The 26,817-nt window shown below is 39.4% G+C and overlaps 1 protein-coding gene across 15 annotated transcripts in view; it reads left to right on the top strand.

Moving 5' to 3' along the window:
* Positions 1–17,311: 17,311 nt before the first annotated feature.
* Positions 17,312–26,817, top strand: part of ankhd1 (ankyrin repeat and KH domain containing 1) — a 158,620-nt gene continuing 149,114 nt past the window's right edge. For all 15 annotated transcript variants that reach the window (XM_060837176.1, XM_060837177.1, XM_060837186.1 and 12 more), the window contains exon 1: positions 17,312–17,682. In XM_060837176.1, coding sequence (XP_060693159.1) covers positions 17,497–17,682 — 186 coding nt within the window. In that variant the 5' untranslated portion in view covers positions 17,312–17,496. The remainder of the gene's footprint in view (positions 17,683–26,817) is intronic.

Consider the following 26,817-nt stretch of genomic DNA (forward strand, 5'->3'; position numbering starts at 1 on the left):
GCATCAAACTAGAAGATTGCGAAAACTTTAAAGGTCAACAGAAAGCCACAAAAAGAGCTGGAAAGAAAAGTCAGATAGAACATGAGAAGAAACTGGCACAGAATGTAAAGACAGTTAGCAAAAGTTTCTATAAATATATAAAACAAAAAAGAGTGCTAAAATAAACATTGGCCCTTTAGAGGATGAGAAGGAGAATTTAGTTATGGGATATGATGAAATGGCTGAGGCATTGAATTGATATTTTGTATCTGTCTTCACGGTGGAGAACATCTAATAACATGCCAGTGATTGACAAAGAGACGAAGGTAGGTGAGGACCTGGAAACAATCATTATTACGGAAGAGGGAGTAGTGTTGGGCAAGCTAATGGAGCTGAGGATTGATATGTCTCCTGGCCGTGATGGACTGCATCCCAGGGTACTAAAAAAATAGCAGGAGTAATAGCAGGTGCACCGGCGGTAATTTTCCAAAACTCACTGGACTCTGAGGCAGTCCCAGCAGATTGGAAAACAGCAAACGTGATGCTTAGTTTAAAAAGGGATGTAGACCAAAGATGGTGAATTATAGACCGGTTAGTTAATCTCTGTAGTGGGGAAGCTGCTTGAATCTATAATCAAGGAAGAGATAGCAAGGCATCTTGACAGAAATTGTCCCAACACAGCATGGGTTCATGAAGGGCAGGTCATGCTTGGCAAATTGTTTGGAATTCTATGAAGACATTACGAGCAAGGTGGACAATGGAGAGCCAGTGGATGAGGTGTACCTAGATTTCGACAAGGTGCTGCACAAGAGGCTGCTGCATTAGATAATGATGCATGGTGTTAGGGGTGAAGTATTAGCATGGATAGAGGATTGGTTAACTAACAGGAAGCATAGAGTGGGGATAAATGAGTGCTATTCTGGTTGGCAAACAGTGACTAGCGGTGTGCCTCAGGGATTGGTGTTCGGGCCGCAATTATATAGATGATTTGGAGTTGGGGGATCACGTGTAGGGTGTCATAGTTTGCAGATGACACTCAGATGAATGGAAGAGCAAAGTGTGCAGAGGACTGTAGAACTTTGCAGAGGAACATAGATACATTGAGTGAATGGGCAAAGTTCTGGCAGATGGAATCTAATGTTAATAAATGTGAAGTCATATATTTTGGTTGGATTAACAGTAAAAAGGACTATTCCTTGAATGGTAAAAAGTTGCAACATGCTGTTATACAGAGGGACCTGGGTGTCCTTGTGCATGAATCACAGAAGTTTGGTCTGCAACAAGTAATTTGGAAGGCAAATGGAATTTTTTTCCATCATTGCTAAAGGAATTGAGTTTAAAAGCACAGAGGTTATGTTGCAGCTGTACAAGGTGCTGGTGAGGTCACACCTGGAGTATTGCATGTAGTTTTGGTCTCCTTACTTGAGAAAGGATGAGCTGCAGAGGAGGTTCACTTGGTTGATTCCAGAGTTGAAGGGGTTGATTTATAAGAAGAGACTGAGTAGATTGGGATTATATTCATTGGAATTCAGAAGATTGATGGAGGATCTTATAGAAACATATAAAATCATGAAGAGAATAGATAAGATTGAAGTAGAGAGGATTCTTCCACTGGAAGGTGAAGCTAGGAGAAGAGGTCATAGCCTCAACATGATAGGGAGCAGATTTAGGATTGTACTGAGGAACTCCTTCACCAAGAGGGTTGTTAATCTATGAATTCTTTGCCCAGTGAAGTATTTGACATTACTTCAGTTAATGTTTTTAACGCTAAGGTAGATACATTTTTGAACAATAAAGGAATTATGGGATAGGGTGAGAGTGCAGGTAAGTGGATCTGAGTCCATGAAAAGATCAGCCATGATCTTATTGAATGGTGGAGCAGGCTCGAAGGGGCCAGATGGCCTACTCCTGCTCCTAGTCCTTATGTTTTAACTGCACTAGATAGAATTGAACCTCAAGGCATGAGACTGAATTATGTACTCCAATATTTGAAAGATATTGTCTTGAAGCAATGCCTGTCTAACCCAGAGGCAAGAGTCCAAGTGCAAAGCTACAATGAGGATTTTTAATCTCTTGGTTGTAATTTCTCCTTTATGTATATATTCACAATGTGAATTAATGCGAGACATACATCAACATTTCCAACTGTTTAGAGCGTAACTTTTGGCAAATCTGTGATTTCAGCATTTTCTACTTTTAAGATCAGAATTCCAACATTTGATGTGCTTCATTTTTTCATCTTTATTGTTGACATTATAAAGTGCCTGAATCAGTCAAAATTAATCCCTGTGCTCAGTTTGAATCATGGAATGATAGAAATTTACAGGATAGGAAGCAGTTTGACTTGTGCATAAGGTGACACGTTGAAATATTGGTTGTGCTTTATCCCACATTCCCCTTTTTGTCTATAATGTGATGATCTGCCAATGTTTTGTGGCCTTTTGACTTCAGCAGGGTGGCTGTATCTGATTAAGTAATCCTTATGTTAGTGCCTGTAACACTAAAATAGGTCTGAATAATTTGGTACTTAAGGTTAGAAAAGAAGTTTATCCTGGTACATACATACATACAGTCACAGACATGTCAGTGTCTGAGCAATTACTAAACTTTCCATCAAGTGGCCCCTGCTAAGTTGAATCTGAGAACTTTATTCCATCAAGGCACATGCAATGTTAAGATAATAATATCATGAGTATATCTCTTTTCTTTTAAATATATTTTTATTGAAAAATAATTGATTTTTTAATATTACAACAAGCACAAGTCAATACAATTCAAACAGTACAAAAAAAATTTAAAAAAACCAACCCACTCTCATGTACATATGTATAAATATATACAGAAAAGTATAGAATAAAAAAAACCAAACTGGTCTAACTCTAACCCTATCGCAGACTATTTTACTAAATAAATAAATAACAACAAACTAATAAATGGCAATAACTCAGCCCAACTTATACATTCACAGTTCTTCCTCCCTAGATATTGGACTCGTAAAACACAATCATTACGGCTATATAAAAGCCCTTATTAGTCTGGCAGATAAATCTGTATCAAAGTATTCCAAAAAGGGCTGTCATGTCTTATCAAAATTCTCAATTTTGTGGTGTACCATATTTGAAAGAAAATTCAAGGGAATATGCTCCATAACAATCTTCCGCCAACCCGACAGGCCTGGGGGATTTTCAGATATCCAACCTAGCAAGATATTCTTTCTTGCACGCGACGTGAGAATATTGAAAAGTTTATTTCTTATGCGCGTTTGCAGGAAATACAGAGGGCAGACCCAAAAGGAGGGAGATTGGGTCCTTCTCCACCATTACATCCAAAATTCTCTCCATCGCGCCCGCCACAGCGCTCCAATATGTTTGAAGCCTATTACTAGACTAGAGACAATGGGTAAGAGTGCCCATACAGACCTTGCACTTGGGGCACGCTGAAGATACCCCTGGTTTAAATTTTGACAAATAAACTGGAGCCAAGTGAACTCTGCGCAGAATCTTCAACTGTAAAGAATGGGGTCTTATTGCAAATTGATATCTTCCTTGCATTCTCGCAAATATCCTCCCATGTGTCTGAGACTTCAACACCCAGCTTTCTCTCCCACATCTTGCAGAGTTGATCAAACTCATCTGAGGGGGCACCCCCCAATTGATGATATAAAGTACTGACAGAAAGTGTACTCTTAGCACTTAGCACCCCCCTCTCTATGTCAGATTTGTCGGGATCAGTCAAAAGTGTTTTTTTATATATAAAATCCCTAACATGAAACAAACAAGAGAGGTCTCTATTAGATAACTTGTACTTCCGTACCAACTGATCGAAGGACATCATTACATCTCCCTCAAATAAATCGCCCATGCAAGACACACCAATAGCTGCCCAATGTTTAAATCCTGAATCTATCATCCCCAGTTGAAAATTTGGCATACCATTAAAGGTAAGCAAAGATGTATTGCCCTCCCTCTGCCAAATTGCCCTCCATGCTTTAACATATTTATAGCTGTTGGGTTGTGGCAATATTCCCTAATTGTCCTCATTCTTTCCAAAAACAGCAAACTGGTAAGGAGGCACCTTGCCTGGGAGGCTTCGATATCTAGCCACATTGAAAGACGGTCTCCACAAACCCAATCACTCATGTTAGTTAGTCAATTTTAATGTCCAGAAGGTCCACTCCACCAATCTGTGAGGCAGTTGCAGTTTAGCTAATTTAATGAGGGGTCGCTTACGATGCCAAATAAAGGAGCTGAACCAGCCATTCAGTCTCCTGAGTATTTGCTTTTTGAAAATCAGGGGCAGCATCCGTTTAGGGGCTCGCAAACGGGGGAGAATACTCATCTTAATAAGCGCTATTCAACCCAACCATGAGACAGGAAGTGCCTCCCATCTTTGAAGATCTTGTTTAATTTTTCAAATAATTGAATAAAATTGGCTTTGAACAGCTAATCCAGAACTGGAGTCATGAATATGCCCAAATACACAAAACCTCCCTGTGACCATCTCAATGGGAATCCACAGTAACCCTCAAGACCTAGCTCCTTCATAAGACCACCCATAGGCATAGCCTCTGATTTTGCAAAGTTAATCTTTTACCCCGAAAAAGTACCAAACACACGAATGCATTGTATTAGGCGAGGCACTGAAACTGCTGGATTTGTCAAAAAAATTAGGATATTGTCTGCATACAATAAAATCTTATGTAACTTTGACCCCACTTCTGGAGCTGATATATTGGGATCCCCATGAATGGCCTCTGCCAATGGTTCAATCACCAACAAAAAAAGCAATGGTGAAAGGGGACAGCCTTGCTGGCTGCTCCTAAAAATATTAAAATTGCTTGATCGTACTCCGTTGGTGATGACCGCCATGAGAGGACCACCGTGGAGAACCTTTACCCATCTTATAAAGAATTTGCCCAAACCAAACTGCTCCAGAGTAAAGAAAAGACACGGCCACTCAACTCGGTCAAATGTCTTCTCTGCATCTAGAGAAATCACCAATCCCTGTATTGACTGTTTTTGTCATGCTTGAATTACATTAAGCAGCCTCCTAACATTATTATTGAAGGATCTGCAACCCTTTATGAAGCCCGTCTGATCCTCTTTATTAATCGGGGGTAACACAGTCTCCAGCCTTAATGCGCGAGTCTTAGAGAGGATTTTAAAGAGAGAGGTGAACCTGTATGAAGCACAGTCTTCTGGGTCCTTAGCTTTTTTAAGGATAACTGAAATGTTGGCCTCTCGCAGAGATGATGGAAGACAATCATGACTGTATGAATCATTAAGTACATTGAGCAGTGGGTCGGATAGTATACTTATAAATTCCTTATAGAAACCACTGGGAGGTCTGTCAGGACCAGGCGCCTTTCCACTCTGAAGCTACTTCACAACTTCCTGCACTTCTTGCTCTTGTTTGGGAGTCACACTTGGGAGCTTCAGATTCCTAAAGAAAATTCCATTTTTGCCTGCCCCTCCTCACAATCCTTGGGAAAATCTCTGGAACGCCACATTAATCTTTTTAGAATCACGTATTAGGTTTCCAGACTCTTCCCTAATCGCTGTAATGGCTTGTGGGGCACTCCTTTTTCTGGCAAGGTGCACTAAGTATTTGCCTGGCTTGACATCATGCTCATATAACCTTTACTTTGCAAAAACCAGTTCCTTCATTGCTGTCTGTGTGAGCACGAAATTCAATGCAGACCACAGCGCCGTAATCCTCTGTAGTTTGACCAACAAGTTTCTGTCAAAGTAGGCCTTCTTCGCTGCCTTTGACTGTGCTTCCAGGAGACGTTGCTGCTCATTCTTCTGCTGCTTCCTACTTGTGGGATATGAAATAACTAACCCCCTAGCATAGGCTTTGGCAGTTTCCCAGAGGACGGATGAGCTACCAACCAAGCCTAAGTTGATGTCTAAGAACATCCGAAATTCCCTAGAGAAATATTCCACAAACTTATTATCCTTGAGGATAAAGGGATCCATTCACTAGTGCCTCGAACCCATTGTAACATCCTTAATCTTAAACATAAGGTACACTGGAGCACGATCGGAGATGGTAATATTATCAATTGTACAAGATGCCACCAAATCCAGGGTTACCGCAGGGGTCAGAAAAAAATCAATCCAAGTGTGACATCTGTGCGGATTGGATAAAAACATAAAATCCTTATCTTTAGGGTGAAGGCGCCTCCAGACATCCACCAGTCCTAATTCCCCACACAGATTCACTGTTTAGTTTATACAGAGGATATCGAGGGACCTTTGGGCAACCTGTCTACTGTGGAATCCATGAGACAGTTAAAATCTCCCCCTATAATGATGTGCTGGGACTTGAGACATATCAGTTTAGAAAAAGCGTCTACCAAAAATTTAAGGGGAGGAGCTGGAGGGCAATAAACATTTAAAACACCATATTTTTCTCTATTTATCAAGGCTTTAAGAATTACAGACCTCCCATGTGTGTCTTTAACACACTCTAACAACTTAAATGGGAGATTCTTCCTAATCAATATAGCCACTCCCCTACTTCTGATATCAAATTATGAAAAATAAACTCGGTCAAAACTATTCTGCTGTAACTTTAGATGCTCCTTGTCATCCAAGTGTGTCTCCTGTAACAAAGCAGTATCTACCTTCTCCTTTCTAAGACTCAAGAGTACCTTCTTCCTCTTAACTGTTCAGTGACTTCCCTTGATATTCCAGGTACACCATTTAATAAATAACATTTAAATTCCAGAGAGGAGGAACCCGAACCACAAACCGCTCAGCCTTGGTGTCACATGATCCAAATATAAAAACTACATAAACTAAAACCACTATATTTAACAAATCTGCAGAATTATTGAAAATTATAAACAAAAACCAAAAAACAAACCAACATATAAAGCGCCAATAGCGATGAGTAGGGGAACTCACCTCCTGCCCAGAGGGGGCAACTACCCATCCCAAACTTCCCATAAGTAGGCATCTAACCATCCCAGCCACCTTCACTTCTCCCAGCTACAGCTGCACCACAAACACAAGCAGAAAAGAATAAACATCCCATAGAATATCAATATGAATTTAAAAAACTTAAAAAAAGGGGAATGCCCCACCCATCCTTTGATATTAGAAACTAGAAATATATATCTCAACTGTCAGTAAACATAGTTTAAACCAAATTATTATCAATAGAGAGAAAAAAAGAAAGCTCAAGCTCCAACTGGACTTCCTCGGTTTCTTTTACAGAATAATAAACACATACCCAAACAACACTATTTATACATATTAAAATTGTTCAAATTAGGTTAGTTTGTCCACAGCCTCTTGCCTTATCCGATGTGTCAAAGAGATGCATGGATCCATCTAAGGTGAACCAAAGCACTGCTGGATATCTCAGGGAGTACTGAATCCCAAGCTCCCTCAGTCTTCTCTTGACACCGCTATAAGAATTTCTTTTCTGCATCACCGCCACTGAGAAGTTCTGAAAGAACATGATCTTACCGCCCTCATAAATTAGGACCTTCAGATCCTTCCCCTGGACTCCGGAAGCCTCTATGGCTTTCTCCTTATCCCGGTAATGATGGAACTGCACCAGGAGAGGACGATGACGTTGACCCAGACCCGATCTCCGCATTGCGATCTGGTAAGCCCCCTCTATCTTCAATCCTCTTATGCCAGCCTCCAAGTCAAGGAATTTCGGCAGCCAGTCCTCAACAAATTCTGCAGGCCGCTCACCTTCCTTACCTTCAGGCAGACCGATGACCTGAATGTTCTTTTCTCCTGCCCCTCAAGATTATCCACTTGGTCGCGCAAGTTATAGACATGCGTCTCCAGGGCTTGGATCTTATCCTTGAATGAACTGGCATCAGCTTCCACCAGTGTGATCCTGTGCTCCATCTCATCTGTCCCCTTCTCCAAGTCTCCCAGCTGCTGCTCATGCTTCTGCAGCATGAGAGAGATTGGAACCAGCTTCTCTTCAATCTGTTTCCCCAGCATCTCACAAGATTTCATGAGCTCATTCACCAGGGCCTGGAAAGTAATCAGTTCCAAGGATCTTGCAGGCTGAATTGCAGACCTGACCTCGGATGCTCCTCCTCCATTTTTTAGCATCTCTGGACAGCTGGAGATGCAGACAAGTTAAGTTTTACAAGTTTCTTGGGACTCCATGATCTTTCCAGAGTCCCAAGACATCACGATGGTCTGGGTTGGGTGTGTTAAAGGTTTGTCCCGCTTGTGCTGCGCTGCGGAGCTCTGCAGTGCAATCTTCGTAGCTCGCCGCCATCCTGAGTCTCTCCATGAGTATATCTCTTAATAGTATGTTTTACACAGTCTTGAGATAATACAACAGAAAATTCTTTATCCTCAAGTACATGCTTTCAATGGGAACATTCGTGATGAAGAGCTTATGCTCAAAATGTTGACTCTCCTGCTCCTTAGATGCTGCCTGACCTGCTGTGCTTTTCCAGTGCCACACTTTTTGACTCAGATCTCCAGCATCTGCAGTCCTCACTTTCTCCTACATAATTTCAATATTTAGTTTGGACGCTATCAGGATTACTCTGTTGTAGAGTTCAACATAGTTTTGGTCCAAATATGGACAAACAAGCTTTATTTCCACAGGTGAAACACTACCCCTTCAGTTTACTCTGGATCATCAGTAAAGTGGTGGAAAGGGTCATCAACAGTGCTGTCAAGCAGCACTTGCTTTGTAATAACCCGCTCGATAACTCTCAGTTTGGGTTCCAGAATGGCTCCTGACCTTTACACGATTTTGGTCCAAACACAATTAGAGAGGAGATGAGAGACACCACCCTAGTCAACAATGCTACATTTGACCAAATGCGACATTGAGCACCCTGCAAAACTAGAGTCAAAGAAAATTTGGGAAAATGTTCTGCTGGCTGGAGTCACAAACGAAGGTGGGGATGACTGTTGAAGGTCAGTCATCTCAGCTCCAAGACATCTCAGCAGGACTTCCTCAGGAGAGTATCTTCATCTGTTTCATCAATGACCTTCCCTTCATTATAAGATCATAAGGGGTCATATTCATAGATGATTACACAATGAACAAACATTTGTGCCTCCTCAGATACTAAAGCAGTCCGTATCCAAATGCAGCAAGAGCTGGATAGTATCCAGACTTGGTTGACAAGTAGCAAGTAACATTCATACCAGGCAATGACCATCTCCAATGAGAGAATTGAATTATGGCTTCTTGACATTCAATGGCATTATCATTACCAATTCCCCTTCATTAACTACCAGAAACATAACTGGCTAACTATATAATGTGAATACAAGTGCAGGGCAGAAGTAAGAAATCTTGCAGCAATTAATTCACCTATAGACTCCCCAGAGCCATTCAACTATTTTCATGATACAAGTCAACAGTGTGATAGAGTACTCTCTATTTGCCTGAATGAGTGCAGCTCCAAAAACACTCAAAAAGCTTGGCACCATCCAGGGCACAGGATCCTGCTTAATCGGTTCACCTCCTCAAACACTCATTCTTTCTGTAACAATGCTAATTTATACCATGTACAAGATGCACTGCAGAGATTCACAAATTCTTCTTAGTCACTACCTTCCAAACCCACAACCATTATCATCTATTACGACAGGGGCAGTAGATACACGGGAACACCACCATTAAGATCCACTCCAGGCTACTAATCATCAAGACTTGGAACCATATCACTGTTTCTACACTGTCGCTGGGTGAAAATCCTGGAACTTCCTCCTGATCTGCATTATGACTTACGGTCAAACAGACTGCAGTAGATCAAGGCATCATTGCCTTGTCAAGGGCAGTTAAGGATGATAATAAACGCTGGCTCAGCCAGCAAAACTCACATCTCATGAATGAATTTAAAAAAAGGCAAGGTGAGATTGACTGCCCTTGACATTGAGGCAGAATTTGACTAAGCATGACATCTGGGAACTATTGTAACAATGAAGTTAATAGGATTCAGCAAGGAAGCTTGAAACTACCTGGTGTAAAACTTTGTACAAATGAAGATGGCTATGGTTGTTGGATAATAGTAATCTCAGTCCCAGCACATTATTGTAGGCATTGTCAAATTATCTAACTTTTTTCTTTCAGAATTTGCTGTATTTATAACTTGTCTAAGAGTGAAAGACCATCAGATTGGACAAATTGCTGATATACTATGTACAAACTGCTTAAAAATGTTAAATGACAAGGATTATTTACAACTTTTTCAAAATGTTTATTGAGTTTTCTCAATACGATTGCAAAAAAGAGCTACATAGAGCTAACACACCACAGAAAAACAATATAGCTAATGTAGGTACATTACAGAACAAAGCAGAATCAATATGAATGGTGATACTAACAATGAGAGTACAGTAGGAAATTCAATTGCAACAGCAATCAGAATTTAATGTTAATCCCAGGTCTGTAAGCAGGTTAGGATCATCACTGACATTATAAAGGTCAGTCCTGTATTCTCTGAGTTAAAATTCAAATGTATGTCTTGTGTCATATTAAGCTATTAAAAACCAGAAAATACCACAGTCTGTTGACCTCTAACCTTGCAGTCAGGTTGTCAGAATTGTTTCCGTGATTTTGAAAGATTCAAAGTAAAGTCAGAGTTTGCAATATTATTATTGCTTGTTTATACCTGTTGAGAATTCCATGGGCGGATATTGAGGAACTAAAGGATAGACTACAGATACTTCTTCCAAATACTTGAGAGGCATTGATGAAACTGAGTGCCAGCAACAATCAGTGGTTTCAGAAGATAAAAACTTCAGGATGAAAATATCTGATCCTATGATATTTCATATCTAGAAGACATCAATTTAAACATCTTCTTGACAATCCACGAATTTCAGAGCAATAGAGTTGAAGCTGTTTAAGAATGAAATGGTCACCAATCACGCTGGAATTGTTTAGTGTCTTATTTCTTGGATAAACTGCAAGATTTATGATCAGCCCTCCAGAGGAATCATATTATTGTAATCAATTAAGGACTATACATGAAAAATAGAAATCACTTTTATATTTAATTGAATTAGAATTTGTTTCAAACTTTTGCACTAGCATTTAGCTCTTACTAGAATACACTGAAGACAGAAAAATGCTGAAAATCTACGTCCTTCAGAAATTGTGTAATAATCTTAGAGTGCACAAAATTGCAACCCTATGACAGTAAGGTGACACATTTTGAAGTACAAGACAGAATTTTATTTCTGTAAAGACGTACTGTACAAAGGGCCTATATGTGCAAAACTTTTCTCCTTATGCTAAATCAAATAACGTATGTAAGAGACATTCTCAGACCTCTAAGAATCACTTTTAAGTGCTTCAAAGAAACAAATTACTTTGAAGTCCAGTGACTATTCTTACATTTTGCATACAATAAGATTCACAGTTGTTTAATGGCTAGGAAATATGAGGTGTTGCAAAGTGGGTGTGCTTACTACCCCAGCAGATTCTTTAACTTGGACTTTTATTAAATGTGACTCTGCAGCAACAGCAGAAGGCAATTCTTTCAGGGCTTATGCAATTGGTGCATGTGTTATTGGCTGAAACACATTATTAGAAATGTCAATATTTCAATTGTGTTTTATTAAGCTTACTCTCAGGATTAGTTTAACTGGCTAAAAGACAAGAACAGTCTTAAATAGCATGCCAATAAAACATGGTTTTGGTTTAAGGATATGAAACATTAGAAAGCACAGTCTAATTCTATTTTCTTGCTTGACCTTTCCTATAAAATAATCTAGTGATGGTTACATCAATAAAAATTGGAAAGGATTTTTTCCTAGGTCTCACAATATCCATCCATGTCTGTTCTGATCATATAAAACCAGAAACCCAGACTAAGGAAATCCTTAGTACTAGAAATGACATCTTTTAAAAAATAAATCTTTATTTTCTTCACAATTCTCCTCTCCGATCTCTCCAGGATGCTATTCTCTGACAGCTACAGCCAGATGCACAAATGCTATTGAGTCATTCCTTCTTTATCTTCTCTCTTCCTTTCTTTATGCCCAAACCCAAATGTTACACAATGCTCTATATCACTCTTGTGCTAGGAGTAAAGATGCTTTGTTATACTGCTCTCTTCCACTTTGATAGTGTAATTTGCCAAACACACAGGCTGTGTGTTTGTAATATGAGCCACATTTTAGTTATTTTTGCACCAACCATGAATCAACCATTTATGTTACCACATTATAATGTGAGAAAGATATACCATCCTAGGACCACTCTCAGATGAATTTCAAAACCTAAACAAAAGATCTGATTTGGTGACATGAGCTTTTAATCATACTTACTCATATATTCCCATATCCCTTCACACATTCCATTCATCTATCTATTAAATCTAATCTTGAATGGTTGCAGCTCAGTGGTACAGCAGTGCATGCATGAGGTCCTGGGTTCAATCACCAGCATCTCCACAGTTGGAATTGTTTTGGGTGGCAAAGTGGTTAGTGCTGCTGCCGCACAGCACCAGGCACATGGATTCAATTCCAGCCTCGGGCGACTGTCTTTGTGGAGTTTGCACATTTTTCCTGTGTCTGTATGGATTTCCTCTGGGTGCTCTGGTTTCCTCACACAGTCTAAAGATCTGCAGGTTCGTTGGTTTTGGCATGATAAATTACCCCATTGTGTTCAGGGATGTGGAGGTTCGGGTGGAGTAGCTATGGTTATTAAGACAGGTTGGGATGTTTTTTGGAGGGTCAAAACAGACTCAATGGGCCAAATGACCTCGATCTGCACTATAGGGAATCTATTCTATAATTCAATCTGTGCATCAACCAGCAAACCTGGAAGTGGATTGTAGGGTGTATTTAATGGAGAAGATAGAAGTTTCACACATTGCTGAAGAGTCAGCAAAAAGTGCATTTTACCTTATTTAGGGAAGGTTCACCAAATTAAGTGTCATTTAGGTACCTGCAAGACCAATGGTGGTCCTACCCAAGACTAAGGATCTCAGGAGCAGAAGACATGACCAATGAGAGGCTTATAGCTCCGCTAAACCTATCATCTCTTCGCCTGATTAAATACCCTCCCCACCAGTCAACTCATCACAGGGAAGGGCATTATATTTCACCCATGGTATCATAAGACTTAAGTTAGCTGCGGAAAAGAAGAAGGAGCAATACAGTTGGAAATAATTGTGGCTGGTCCAACTTCAGTGGGGTGAAAAAAAAAATCATTGGTCAGGTAAATTGGAATCAAATATTGGTAGGTAATATTGTAACAAGCAATTGGCTGCCTTAAAAGGGGTCATGGTTCACAAAAAGGATGCGCATGACTAATATCATGTTGATAATACAAGTGAAGACCAGTTGAAAATATAAAATTTGTAAGGGATTAATAATGAGAGAATCACAGAATGTGAAAAGAGACTAGCAGCTGATGTAAAATGGAATCCAAAAGTCTTCTTAGGTACATAAATAGCAAAAGTATAGTAAAAGATGGTATGGGCTGGTTTGGGACCTTAGAAGGGAATTTATTTTTTGTATAGAAGTAGAGGTTATGACTGAGTTATTAAACAACTATCTTGCATTTATCATTACTAAGGTCTACGTACTGTCAAAGCCACGTTGAAAGAGGAGGTGGCTGAAATATTGAAGATGGTGCTGCAGTGCTAGGTTACTGAATTATTATTCGACAAGAGACAGGTTAATGCTCTGATGATGTGGTTTCAAAGTGAATGATAGCAGCTAGTGAAATTTAAAATTCAATTCAGAAATATGTAATATGAAAGATGATTTCACTAATGGTGAGCATTACCAATTATTATAAAAATCTGATTTCTACTAGGGAGGAAATTCCACCATTCATACCTAGTCTGGTCTACATATAATTCCAGATCCACAATCAGATAATTGCCTTAATTTTACCAGCATTTATTGCCCATCCATAACTGCCCACTAATTGCCAACCTGTAATTCCCTAAGAGACAACCATATTGCTGTCGATCTGGAATCACATGTCAGCCAGACCAGCTCAGGGCAGATTTCCTTTCCTAAAGGACATTAGAGAACCAGATGGGTTTTCCAACAATTAACAATGTTTGATGTCATCATGAGACTCTTAATTCCAAATTTCATTTTAGTGAATTCAAATTACACCATCTGTCATAGCAAGATTTGTCCCTGGAATAATAATCTAGCAAATACTACCGAGAAAGAAACATACTAGGTCTGGCTGTTAGAGTTGAAATAGAGATCGACAACAGCTGGCCTTGCTCGTGACTCTAACACCCAATGGAAAAACTTAAAATAAAGACCAGATTAGATGCTGTCCAAGATACTGAGGGAAGTGTGTAAATTTCAGAGGCACTAGTCATATTTTTCAATCTTTTACCCAATGCTAAGGTGATGCCAAAGGACTAGCAAATTGCAAAATTTTCTTTCAAAAAAAGGTGTAAGGATAAGGTCATTAACTACAGGCAATTAGGTTAATCTTACTTGTTGAAAACCAATATAATGATAATTGGAGACAAAATTAACAATTACTTGGACAAATATTGATTAATAAAGGAACGCAAATCCAAATTTGTCAAAAAAAATTGAAAGCTATATTTATCTAACTTGCTTGAGCTTTTGATGAGGTTAGCAAGATAAGAATGATGAGAATTTTGTGATAAATATAGTGACTTCCAAAAGGTATTTGATAACATGCTCCATAACAGGCTTGCTAGCAAGTTTAACGTCCATGGAATAAAAAGGGACAATGACAACATGGATGGGAAATAGAGTAATAATAAACTGCTGTCACTCTGATTTGGGAACAGGTAGAGTAGGATTTCCTCCGGTGTCAATATTAGGATCACTGCTTTCCTTGATTGATATTAATGAGCTTGACTTGAACAATTAAAAATCTGCAGTGTATACAAAACTTACAAGTATTGCAAACTATGAGGTTAGTGATAGACTTCAATAACACAGTAGGCAGATAGCAAGTGAAATTTAATAGAGAGAAGTCTGAATGATACATTTTGGTAGAAGGATCAAGGAAGAATACTATGACATAAACGTTACATTGGTATGTGCACAAATTGAGAAGTTGGTAGAGCAGGTTAATATTAGTAATGTAAGCACTTAGGCCCTGAGCTTTAATAGAGGCAGACAACGCAAAAGTAAACAAGTCATTGTGAACCTTCATAAATACTGTTTTATCCTCAACTGGAATATTGTATTCGATGCTAGTTATTGCAGTTTAGAAAGGCTGAGAAGGCAGTAGACCTTGTACAGAAACAAGAATGATACCAAGAATGAGGGGCATGAGTTACTTTATCAGGTTAGAAAACTGCAACTGTCATCCTTAGTAAAGAGAAGATATATGATAAAGCTGTCTCAAATCATGAGAGATGTGGATCAAGATGATGAAAAGGAATTGTTCATATTGGTGAAAAGATCGAGAACCTTTGAGCACAGTTAAGGCAAATGGCAAAAGGACCAAAGATAACACAAGATAAAACTTAATTTACACGAGAGAGTACTTAGGATGTCAGAGTGTGGCGATAGATTCAATCATGGCTTTCAAGATAGAATTGGATAATTATTAGAATGGAAAGCATTTGCCAGGCTACAGAGAAATGCACAGGAACGGAATGACCAGAGTTCCTTTTGCAGAGAGCAGACACAGACAAAATGGATCAACAAAGTCCATCTACTGTACATTGTAATCATTCTATGAATGTGAACTCCACATCCTCACAGCGCTGAGTACAAGTAAATTTCACTTGCACACCAATTTAAATATTTCACATTTTACCTTGAATCTCTCCTTTTCATGATTTAACCCTAAAACTGGAAAGCTTACTTCTTTGTACCATAAGGTTTTTTTTCTTAAATTTAAACATATTTATCATGGTGCCCGATAATTTGCATTAGTCTAATGAAAAACAATCTGGATTTTCAAATCTTCCATCACATTTGTTTTTCATCCTGCTGAACAGCAAGTGAGATCTGAACTCATTGTCCACTCCAAATCCACAAAATCGTTCCTATAATACAGGTATGCAGCCCGATACTACATACAGTAATCTGATGTATTCTTATGGATTCACATAGATTTGCTTTTGTATACTATACAATGCAATAAAAGCCAGAAATTTTGTTTGCGTCTGATTGGCTTATTTAAATCCTACTATGAGCCACCTTATAGCTGTAACCTGCTCCAACTCTTACAACTCTCCAAAAACTCACCATTGCTCCAATTCTGACTTCTTATACATCCCAAATTTGCTTTGCCCTTCTGATATAAGCTTTGTCCTCAACTGTCTATGCCCCGAACTCTTAAATTCTCTTTCCAAGAAGTTCTACTTAGTTTATGTCTTTCTCCTCCCTAACACCAACCTCTTCCATCAAGTTTCTGATCACTTATTCTAATACCTGCATTTGGTTATTCGTTTGTCTCATAAGGCACCTGTATACCTCTGAAATTTTACTACGTTGAAAACACTATCTTGATACAAATTGTTGTCAAGTGTTGCCAAATGCCCTCTCAACTTCTAAACTCAAATTCTTCTACTCTTCCACAGTACTTACTTCTATTTGAACAAGCCGAAGGCCCTAGCAACGTGACAACAGCGTAACTTTCAGTGTTTGCATTTGATAACAGTACTTATGTGCTAGATGTTTGCAAACTTGCAGTGACTTTTCAATAATGGGGCTCGTCACCTAGAAATGCGTTTTAACAGAATTTGTCACTGGCTGCATGTGATAGATGTCCTTAAAAAGGATATATAGATAAAAATAAAGATACACTTCAGCCATGACTTCCTGTGGCGTATTTTGAAGAACGTAAAATCACCTATACTTCCCCTCTGGGCGGGTTGCGCTATTGCGCAATCATGGAATAGCTTTAAGGGAAAAACATAAGCGTGGTTTCCTTCAACTCTGAGCCTGGTGTGTGGACTCAACTTCAGGAGCTAGCAGCACATAGACTCTCAAAGAGATAAAAATATTCACAAAAACTGGTAAAACTACAAAACAACAAATACTAAAACCCTAAAGCTCAGAAAGACTACCTTTCTGAAACTATGGAAGGGGACAGGTAAACACCCAGCTGTGTAAATGAATCTTTGTCCCACACAGAAAGCAAGTGCAGCACTCTCTCCACACCCCCCCCAATCCCCATCCGGGTCTTTCTCTCTCTCTCGGAGACATCGCTGACCAACCTAACCTGATCCGAGCCCGCTAGCCACTTGATTGACACCCATACCAGCCAGTCGCTGGCCGCTTTGCGTGCCGTTACGCCGCGTGCCACAATGTCAGATGGGTCTTCTGACCATTCAGCATCGAGCGGTTGGGCAGGGGCGGGGGCCGGATGTGCACCTATCAAGTTAGTCGGAGCAGGCGCACAGAAGTTAATGGTTCGGGTGGACTAATATTGGCGGGGCCTAGTCTGTCTCTGAGGTGCGGGGGCTTTCGCTGTTCGTCGCCCAAGTCAAACTTTACATCGGGACGATCAAAAGACGCCGAAATCAGCACAGCTTCTAGTCAGACTCGTAGGCGCCCGACACGGTAAGGATAGAGGGCCAAGAATATGCAGAATGAAGTAATAGCGGAGAACCGAGCGCTGGACACGATGACAGACGGCTTTGAAGACGAAATAGATTCTGTGACCGCTGCCGTCAGCACTAAAGTTCGCATTTTAGAGCCGACACCCGGGGATCGCCTGGATTTCAAGCTGGCTGTGCTCTCCGGTAGCGAAGAGGATGAGGTTTCTGAGGTAAAGTGACCCTTACTTCACCATTGCCACTCACGGAACCGCTCTTTTAGTCAATCATTTTGAGGTGCTAGTACGCGACCCCCTCCCCTTCTGATGCTTTCTCCCCGGCAATAATCTCACCTCCTTTGAATAGTAGGCCCGAGACCTGTAATGGTGGCGGCAGTGCGCACAGATCCGGGTCTAAATTTGTAAGACGAAGCCGAGGCTCGGCGCTGGGCTGGCCGAAACGGTAGGCCGGAGATTGTGTGTCGGGGTGGGGGGGGGGTGGGTGGCGGCGGTGGTGGTGAGAGGAGAAAGGGGATGGGGGAGGGGTGGGGGGGAAACAAGAGAAAGAGGAGCCGGAGTGCCGTGTGCGCGTGCGCGGGGCTGTTGTGCATCCTGGGAAGTGTAGTTCGTACGTTCGACTCGGAGTTTGATTGGAATCGGAGCGTCGGGAAGCTGGGACTACAACTCCCATTGAGCTACCGACTCACTGCTTGGTTTTTTTTGGAACCTAAAAACTAGTTCTGGCCTGAATTGTCCTGAAGCCACTAACCCTTTTCGAATTACGATTAATGTAAGTTGAACCATTAAGGGCTGGTATATTATGTATTTCCCACAGTATGAACGCATCGATTAGATTGGACAAACTGCATAAGGTGTCAACTGAGATTTTTTTTCAGCTCCATTTTCTGTAAATATATTTCGCTTACGTACATTTGACTGTAAACGGAGTTCGAAGATACCATATTATTCCCATTTACGCCAGGAAGCGCCTAACGTAACGAAAATGAGCGAGTAGGCCCCTGGTTCTATGTTGTCCCCGTTCGCACAAATACCGTGTTTCGGGCCTTGTCACATGATTTAAGGTCTGAAAAAGGCTGTGTTTCTGGTTTACATCTCAATTATAGTTCTACATTTGATTTTGATCTGCTACCAAAGGAACGTGACGTGCCTAGTTTCACTGTAGAAGTGATTATGTATGTGTTGCAGAATCAGTAGATCATTCATTTGAGGGAGCCGATAATGTCAGTACTGTTTTACAATTTCAACTTTTGTTTGGGGCATTTTACAGTTGCATCTTAAAATAGTACAATGCAGCGTTTTTAGTCTGCAAGCGTACACAATTGGGTTTGGCTACAGAAATAGACAAAATATTACAATTTACAGCGAGCACATGAAAGTAAGAGCTAGAAGCAAATGTTACAGATTTCTTTAACTTCAACTTGACAACATTTGGTTTTTTACGATTTGACAGTCTAGGGACAACGGACAAGTTAAAACTAATTTTAAAAAGATTTGGATGCTGAGAACAGAATTTTGGTTTAAAATATTCGCACAGGTACAACATTGAGCTGATTAATCTAACTTTTTATCTGATATTGGCTAAATTATGCTCAAGCTGCATTGAGGGAATACAGAGTCATGGAATTATTTTTCCTAGATTAACATCAAATGTAATTAGATAACCAAATGGTGCACCTTGATAAAATTATTACTATGGATCAGTTTTGTCAAAATTTGATTTGAATTTTGCCAATAAACACTTTTGTCATTCTGTTTTATTCAAATAAATGTTTATATGTATATTGGAATGTTGTTTGTATTTGAAGGTACAAACAAGTTCTATGTCCTGAGTGTCTGATAACTGCACATGGTGGTTTATTATTTGAGAACTTCACACCATGCATGTTGGTGTATAGTTGAACCCTGTCCTGTCACACGACAGGTAATTATTCTGTTAACTGCAGCGCCTGACTCCAAAATTCTCAGTGCCCCAGTGGATCTATGACTGTTAATTAGTTCTGGCATTCCTTCACTTTCACCACTTGATTCTTTCTCATGTAAGACTCTGGCATGATGTTGTTCTGTTTGTTCTCTTCTGGTTTTGTCCATCTTTACTCCCTCAATTCTAAAGTTTGCTGAACTGAATTGACCTGTTATACAGTTACAAATGTGTCATGAGATGTGGCTGTGCCACATATGCAATCAGATTTCACTTTTCTCTACCAAGATCTCAGTCCTCTTTCCTGCCCCATTATAATGTGAAAGTAGCAGATAGACTTCATTGATCCTAAAATTAATGCTGTTTGGTGATTCTCTTGCTTTATCATTCTCCCCAATGTGCACCAAAGCGAATCACCCTGAATTTATTTTTGTCTTTTCCTTGAATTAGCTTTTGTTCTTTTAAGATCAGGAAATGGCTACCTGCGCCCCCCCCAACCCCCCAATGAAGGAGCAGTGTTCTGAAAGCTTGTACTTCCAAATAAATCAGTTGAACTATAACCTAGTGTTGTGCTTCTTAATTTAAGAACTTTTAAAATGGCCTCTCTCAGCTTGTTAAAAAACTTGCATATATCTACCCATGCAACCTGTCTAAATTCCTTTCCAGAACTTGTGGAAGGGTTACATCTGAAATGTTGACTTCTCCACCCCCTGATGCTGCCTGGCTCAATTTTCTTCCAGCTTCCTACCTGTCTGTTGTGAATGTATTGTGGCAATCAGAATTCATGACAACAGCTGCGTATATGTTTGAATCTGCTATTAATGTTTTTGTTGTGGAACAGCATTTGGACAGCTCTAAAACTCAAAAAATAACTTAATAGTTGCACGGAATAAGCTTTCGTTTCAACTTTAAGTCTTTAAAATAGTTGTGCTATCTTGCCCCAAACCATTCCTCCTGTGTTGACCCTAAATTTGATCCACGTTAACCGAATTGTACTTGGAGTAGGTCTAGAAATTGCTATAGCACAAGCAGCTAACTTTTAAATACCTAAGGATCTAATAGTCTTTCCTCCTCAATTTATGTACTCTTCCTTGATAAATATTTCAAAGTCAGCTGCTGGCTTAATGTGTCTTTCATTCTATACCTCTATTCTTCCTCGCATTGTTTCTTTGTTGCAAGAATTCTCCATAATATAGGTTTTGGTGATCTGTGCTGTTCTTTGGACAAATGTTGGGAAGACACAAAGCATTATCTTGTTGCCATCACTGCTCACCATGATACTGTTGCAACCCCACCACTTCTCAACCAGTATGTTTGCATCGTTGGAATCCTGCTTGATATTGAGTTGGGTTTCCTACCCATTGACTCTTTTCCATTTTAAAAACTTCTTGCCTGCATCAGCATGACCATCCATTTCTTTCGTTCTGCTGTTGAATCCTCCTAACATTTGTCAATTGTTTCAATGCTGTGTGAACTTCTGTCCCACCATCCAGGCTCTCAAGTTTTATCTTATATATGTTGTAATTGTCCTTGATCTCTGCTTGCTGAGTCTGTTGGTTTCTACTGTCTTGAGCATTAAAATGAGAATTTGATATATTTTAAGTATCTTCGATCCCAGAGGCAATAAAGTTTCTAGAAAATTTACCATTCCTCTGCCATTGGACTCTTTTGCATTCTCTTTTTTTGGTTTAAGGTTTTTGCTTGTATTGACACAATGATTTTTTTTTGGCAGTACCCACTGAATTCACCTAGATGAATGCCTTGATGTACTACTTTGACTAAGACATTGATCTTCTCGATTCATATTTCCCTTTGTCAAGTGCCCACTTTTCTGTTTAGTGTCTCTATCTCTGAAGCATCATAAGACTTTGTGTTAAACATGAAATATAAGTTCAGGTAATTTTCATACGTATTCTTTCCAGCAGAAGAATTGGATAGGACTCAGCGGTGGATCTGTTGACATACTGTTGCCTGAGATATGATTACCAACTGTAACTTGAATACATCTGGATCTATCGTCTTGGTCTCATTAGATCTGTTTTCTCCACTGGATCTGTGATTCGCAGCATGTTGAATTCACTACTTGCTTTTGAATTTTTGTGACTAGGTGTTGCTTCATCAGAGATCTATTCCATTCCATGTTCCAAACTGAGCTCGACTTTGCAATTTTGGATCACATTGTGTGTTAGCCATCATTGGTAACAAACGTTTCAGCTACTGTTCTGGAGTTTGGAATCCATTTTTATGTAAAAACCTTAATATGCTTTGCCTCGATTATGTTTTTAATTTGCACCTAATGTCCATTTCTACCTTTTTTAAAATAAACTTTTGTAGTTCCAAGCATACTTCCTTCATTCAGATGTTTTCTTGTGCCCTGTGATTGATGGCAGTGCCTTCAGCCTAGTATTGGACCTAAAGTTGAAGTTCCTTCCCTATAGCACTCTGCCTAACTATTTCTCTCATCCTGCAGGATTTTTGTTAAGTTACTTGGAAGACTTTCATTGACCATCCTGATATATTCACCTTTGGCTCAGTATCCAATTTGTTTCTCTACATATTTGAAGAGCTTTTATTTAAACTGGGTGCTGCATTCATGCAGTTGTTTGTGGCAAAGTATTTTGGAAAATATCAATATGTTAAGGGACCTTGCTCATGTAGTTAGAATCCATTGAAGCCTTAAATTAGTCTTAAGGCAGCTCTGCTGGCGTAAGTACAATTACTTACATTATTTGTTTTGAGTCACACTTTCTTTTGAAAAGGAAGAAGGCTTCTTTAATTCAAATTTTGCAATCAGATCATTTGGCCCAAAAGGTCCACACTGAACAGCATCCCACTCAGACCAATCCCTCATCCTCTTATTTCTTGTGACTACCCCTCCTAACCTACACGTCGGATAATTTAGCATTGCCAATCTGCTTAACTTGCATAATTTTGGGCTGTGGGAAGAAACTGGAGTACCCCTGGTGGATAGCCAGACAGACGTCGGGAGAATATGCAAATTCCACACAGTCTGAGGGTGGAATTGAACCTGGGTCCCTGGCACTGAAGTAGGGACTACTGACCATTTGAGCCACGGTGCTACCCTTGAAATGTTGTTTCTTTTATGGTGGCTTCCTAACTGAGCCTTAGCCTCGTCATATGGTAGAGTGTCATGGTGTCACTGATTTATTCTCTTAGGTTAAAATTGCAAATAAACATAATTCATTTAATAAGTAGCTAAAGCAATGGGTGATGGATTCCATTGCACTAAAAACAAGTTTTTTAAACAACTGAAAGATGTTTAGGGCTACATGAATGAAGATCACTAAAATAATTCCCAAATTCAAAAAAAAAGTCTGAGAGCTAATAGAATACTAGTCATTATAAAAGATGAAAAGAGACGGAGGTTTGCCAAACAATGATAACTTCTGGTTCAACCATATTTGTACTACTGCAATTCTGGGCACCTGAGGAATGCTATGTTGGTTTTGGAAAATGTGTTGCAGATTCACCAGAATGCTACCATGGCTGCAAAGGATAATCAAAGTATAAATCAAATTCCTTTTGATAGACAAGGTTTTAAGGGATGATTTTGTTTTGAATTATTTAGTATTTAATAAGGAATTGATCAAGTCAGCAGAATCTTTTCTTCTTGAAAGAGAAGTTTTAGAAAAGGGAATGTTAGCTCAAAACTTGAACCAGACTCTCTTCAGGAAATAAGAACTAGGAGCAGGAGTAGGCTGTTCAACCCTTTGAACCTGCTCAAGTATTTAATAGATCATATCCAATATAGTTGTAGCCTTAATTCCACTTCCTGTCTGTCATCCAGAAATCTTGACTCCCTAGTTAATCAAAAATGTATCAAATCTAAAATTGAATAAACTCGGTGACCTGGCATCCAGTGCTTTCTGTGTACCCAGACTAATGACCATCTGAAGAAATCCTCCTCTTTCTCTTATTCGTAAATTGTGTTTTGTAGTTCTCGTCTCCTTCATGTGAGGAAGTATCGTCCTGGATTTATCCTGTCAAGTCTCCTCACAATCTTGTGTGTCTCACTGAGATCGCATCTTATTCTTCTCAGCTCCAGTGTTTTACAGGCTTGCTCTCGATCATCCCATCACCTCCAGAATAAGTGAACGTTCTCTGAATTGTCTAATGTCTAATATGGCTGTCTCCTTTGAAAGGTAACGAGTCCAGAATTGTACATAAGCTCCGGATATAGCTTTTATGAGGTCCTGCGCAACTACAGTCCAACTTCCCCTTCATATTCTATTGCCCTTGCATAAAATACCAGTGTTTTACTTTATTTGGATCCTAACCTTTTGTGATTCACGTACAGAGGAACCTCAATTATCCGAAGGACACTGGCAAGGAGAATTACATTCAGTTAATCAAATGCTGGATATTCGTTGCCGCATCGGGACATTGCAATCTTGTTCGGATGATGTGAAGTTTGGTTAATCGAATGCTGGATAATCAGGGTTCTTCTGTAATGGGGAATCTGGATTCCCGTAACACCTGTTCTGCAATCTCCTTCCTGTTTTAAATAACGTGTCTCTCCTGTCTTTCCTGCCAAAATGCACAAGGTCATATTTTCCCTGCCAAAGTTTATTCACTCATGGTTTTTAAATCACTTTGCAACACTTTGTTTAACAAAGTATGGTACAAGTGTGACATTATCTGTGAGTTCAACTAATTTGAAATTGGATATTCTGAGGCATGTTGTGAGGAAATGGGCATTTTGGAGTCTGCGTAAGTGAATGAAGTTAGAATCCAGATTGACGATTATCTCATTGAATGGACGGACGATGTCTCAGGAGTTGTATAATCTACAATGTTTCATGTTGGTAGCACAATGTAACACTAATGCATTTGACTGGAAGATTTGATTTTTTTTTTGGTCTGGTGCTAATTTAACTTATCAGACAGGGAGAATTAATTGGTTGTGTACTGTTCTCTCATGATGGGTAAAAATAGCCAGGATTCTAATCGGTCCTGTTGCATAGTGAACATCAACTAAAAATTGGCAGTGCATTAGAAGTGCTCTTTTTGAAATAGTTTCCTAATCGTTTGCTTTTAGACTGGAAATTAAGCACGATTGGTTAAGCTATTCTTGGGTTGCTAGTGATTAGTACCCTAGTATGAGTTGACACAACCCATTGAAGTGGTAGGGATGACCTACAGTTATCTGTAGTTTGTGAACAGGAGTATTTTCAGGTGAGATAGGCACTTTGACAAAATTTTAAGCGTAACACAATTTAACTTGATTAGTGTTGCTAAGGCAACTTATTTTCCTTCTGACAATTTTGGAATATGCTGTTTCTTTTCTCTGCTGCTATACTACATGAAGTCAGAGACTGAATGATACTCGCTGTATCTGATGGACTAACTACTTTTTTTCTTCTTCCGAGGACCTGTGTGGGCTTGACTGTTAAATGCATGGTTGACTCTGGAGGTTTCTGGTTTGATCTTCAGTTTTTTTACCTCTGGGTTTTCTGACTTTGCTTGGAGTAGTGTTGTGAATGTGTTAATTGACCAGTTCACTGCACAACAAGGAGGATGGGCAAAGTATCAAGATTTTCTACTGCTGATTTATTGAATGATCTCAATAATAATCAGTGCTGCCAGAATAATATTAAAGGTAGAGACTGTCTTGATTTATTTTCTCGTCCATTGCAATTAAGCTAAATGTATTTAGGATTTAAATTGAGGTTAGCTTGAACTGCAGGCAATACAAATTAGTAAATCCCTTCCCTTTAATTAGACCACCTAAACGAGATTTGCATCGTAGGAATTCTAAGAAAAAGTATTACACGTGACTTCTATGTTCTGTATTTGTATTCTAACTCTGGTTTCAGTAGTGTCTTATTACAGTTGAGGTATCCACCGGTGTTTGGAATGTTATCTAGGGTTTTGCTTAACTCCATACTTTCATGCAAGCAGTACAATATCAATAGCAGTGTTAGTAAACCCAAAACAAGCAACCATTTATCAGGATGCGCCGAATCGGTTCAACGAAGCAATTCTGCTTATAAAGTGGCCACGGCAAGTAGAAGTTTGAGAAGGTTAATTTCAGACAATCGCATCTACAATAACTATTTCTCTTGGAAAAAGTTCAGCTCCTAGTCCAACGTGCAGATCTTGCAGGGTATCGGGAATGGTCAACTTTGACCTGTCTATCTTGGTGGATGCAGCCACATCTGATCGGCTAAGACGTGACATGGATCCGGGTGTTTTTTTTTGTTTTGATTTATTATTGTCAAATCTACCTAGGTACAGTGAGTTATTTTTGGTGTGCAGTACAGGAAGATCATACCATACAAAGTGCATAAGCTTAATAGGACAGAGCAAAGAAGACCATGTTATGGTTGTAGAGAAGGTGTACAAAGAGCAAGATCAATATGAAATTTAAAGAGAGGTCCATTCAGAAGCGTAACAAGAGGGGAAGATACTGTTTTGAGTCTGTTGGTTTGTGTGATTTAAGCTTTTGTATCTTGTGTCCAATGGAAGAGGTTAGAAAAGACTAACTAGGGGAGGAGTAGTCTTTGATTATGTTGGCTGTGTGTGACTTGGATTTGGGTGTAGATCCAGTGTTGCTTAGCCTATTTTTATCTAATAGTTGCAGCGTCTACCTGCCTTTTGTGGATGATGTCAAAACTTAAAGGATGGATGAACGAATGCCGTAGCACTCTGACAGAGGAACTTAGGAAGTGGGAGGAGTGAAAAGGAATGTGGTCATGATTACTTTGAGTCAAATGGGAATTTGCACAGGGTCAAACAGCAGAATGCTGAATGTCTGCATCTGAATGGTACAATAAATCAGGATTTTGATTCCTAGGGTACTGGCACTGCACAGGACAAAGAGGGAATTGTTGTGTTGAAATACGTTCTACTTAAACTGCACTAAAACCATCGTGTTAGCAAGTGGAATACTGGCACTCCACTGTTCAATGAACTAAAAAGTAAAAGATGGTTGTGTTCAAGAAAGGAGGGATTTATAAATTTGAAGAGAAAAAGAAGGATCCTATAGAAGGATTGCAATTTGGGTTGTTTAAACAGATATAACATGAATGTGCACTATTTAACCTTTGTTCAATGAATAAAATCAAACTGGTGCGAAAATTGTGCAATTTAAAGTACTTTTATCTGGATTTGAGAGTTGTCTATAATTTGAATTAATGGCACAACGAAAAATGCATGTGTTTTGATGGTCAATAGGTAGCCTATTTACTGTAATGATTGGCAATTAAATATTACAGGTCATCTGATGCTTCAAAATTCAAGCAAACTGGAAAAGAAGTTGGATGGGAAATCCTAATAGTGGAGGATGAAGTCGGAGAAATACTCTAGTCTGATTCATAAACTTGATTCGAGCCTATTGCATAGGACTGCAATGAGAGTTGGTTTAATATAATTGGGCATTAAATGAGAAGGCATGGCATTTGATGATG

The sequence above is a fragment of the Hemiscyllium ocellatum genome, chromosome 16 (assembly GCF_020745735.1).
Source record: "Hemiscyllium ocellatum isolate sHemOce1 chromosome 16, sHemOce1.pat.X.cur, whole genome shotgun sequence".
Lineage (NCBI taxonomy): Eukaryota > Metazoa > Chordata > Chondrichthyes > Orectolobiformes > Hemiscylliidae > Hemiscyllium > Hemiscyllium ocellatum.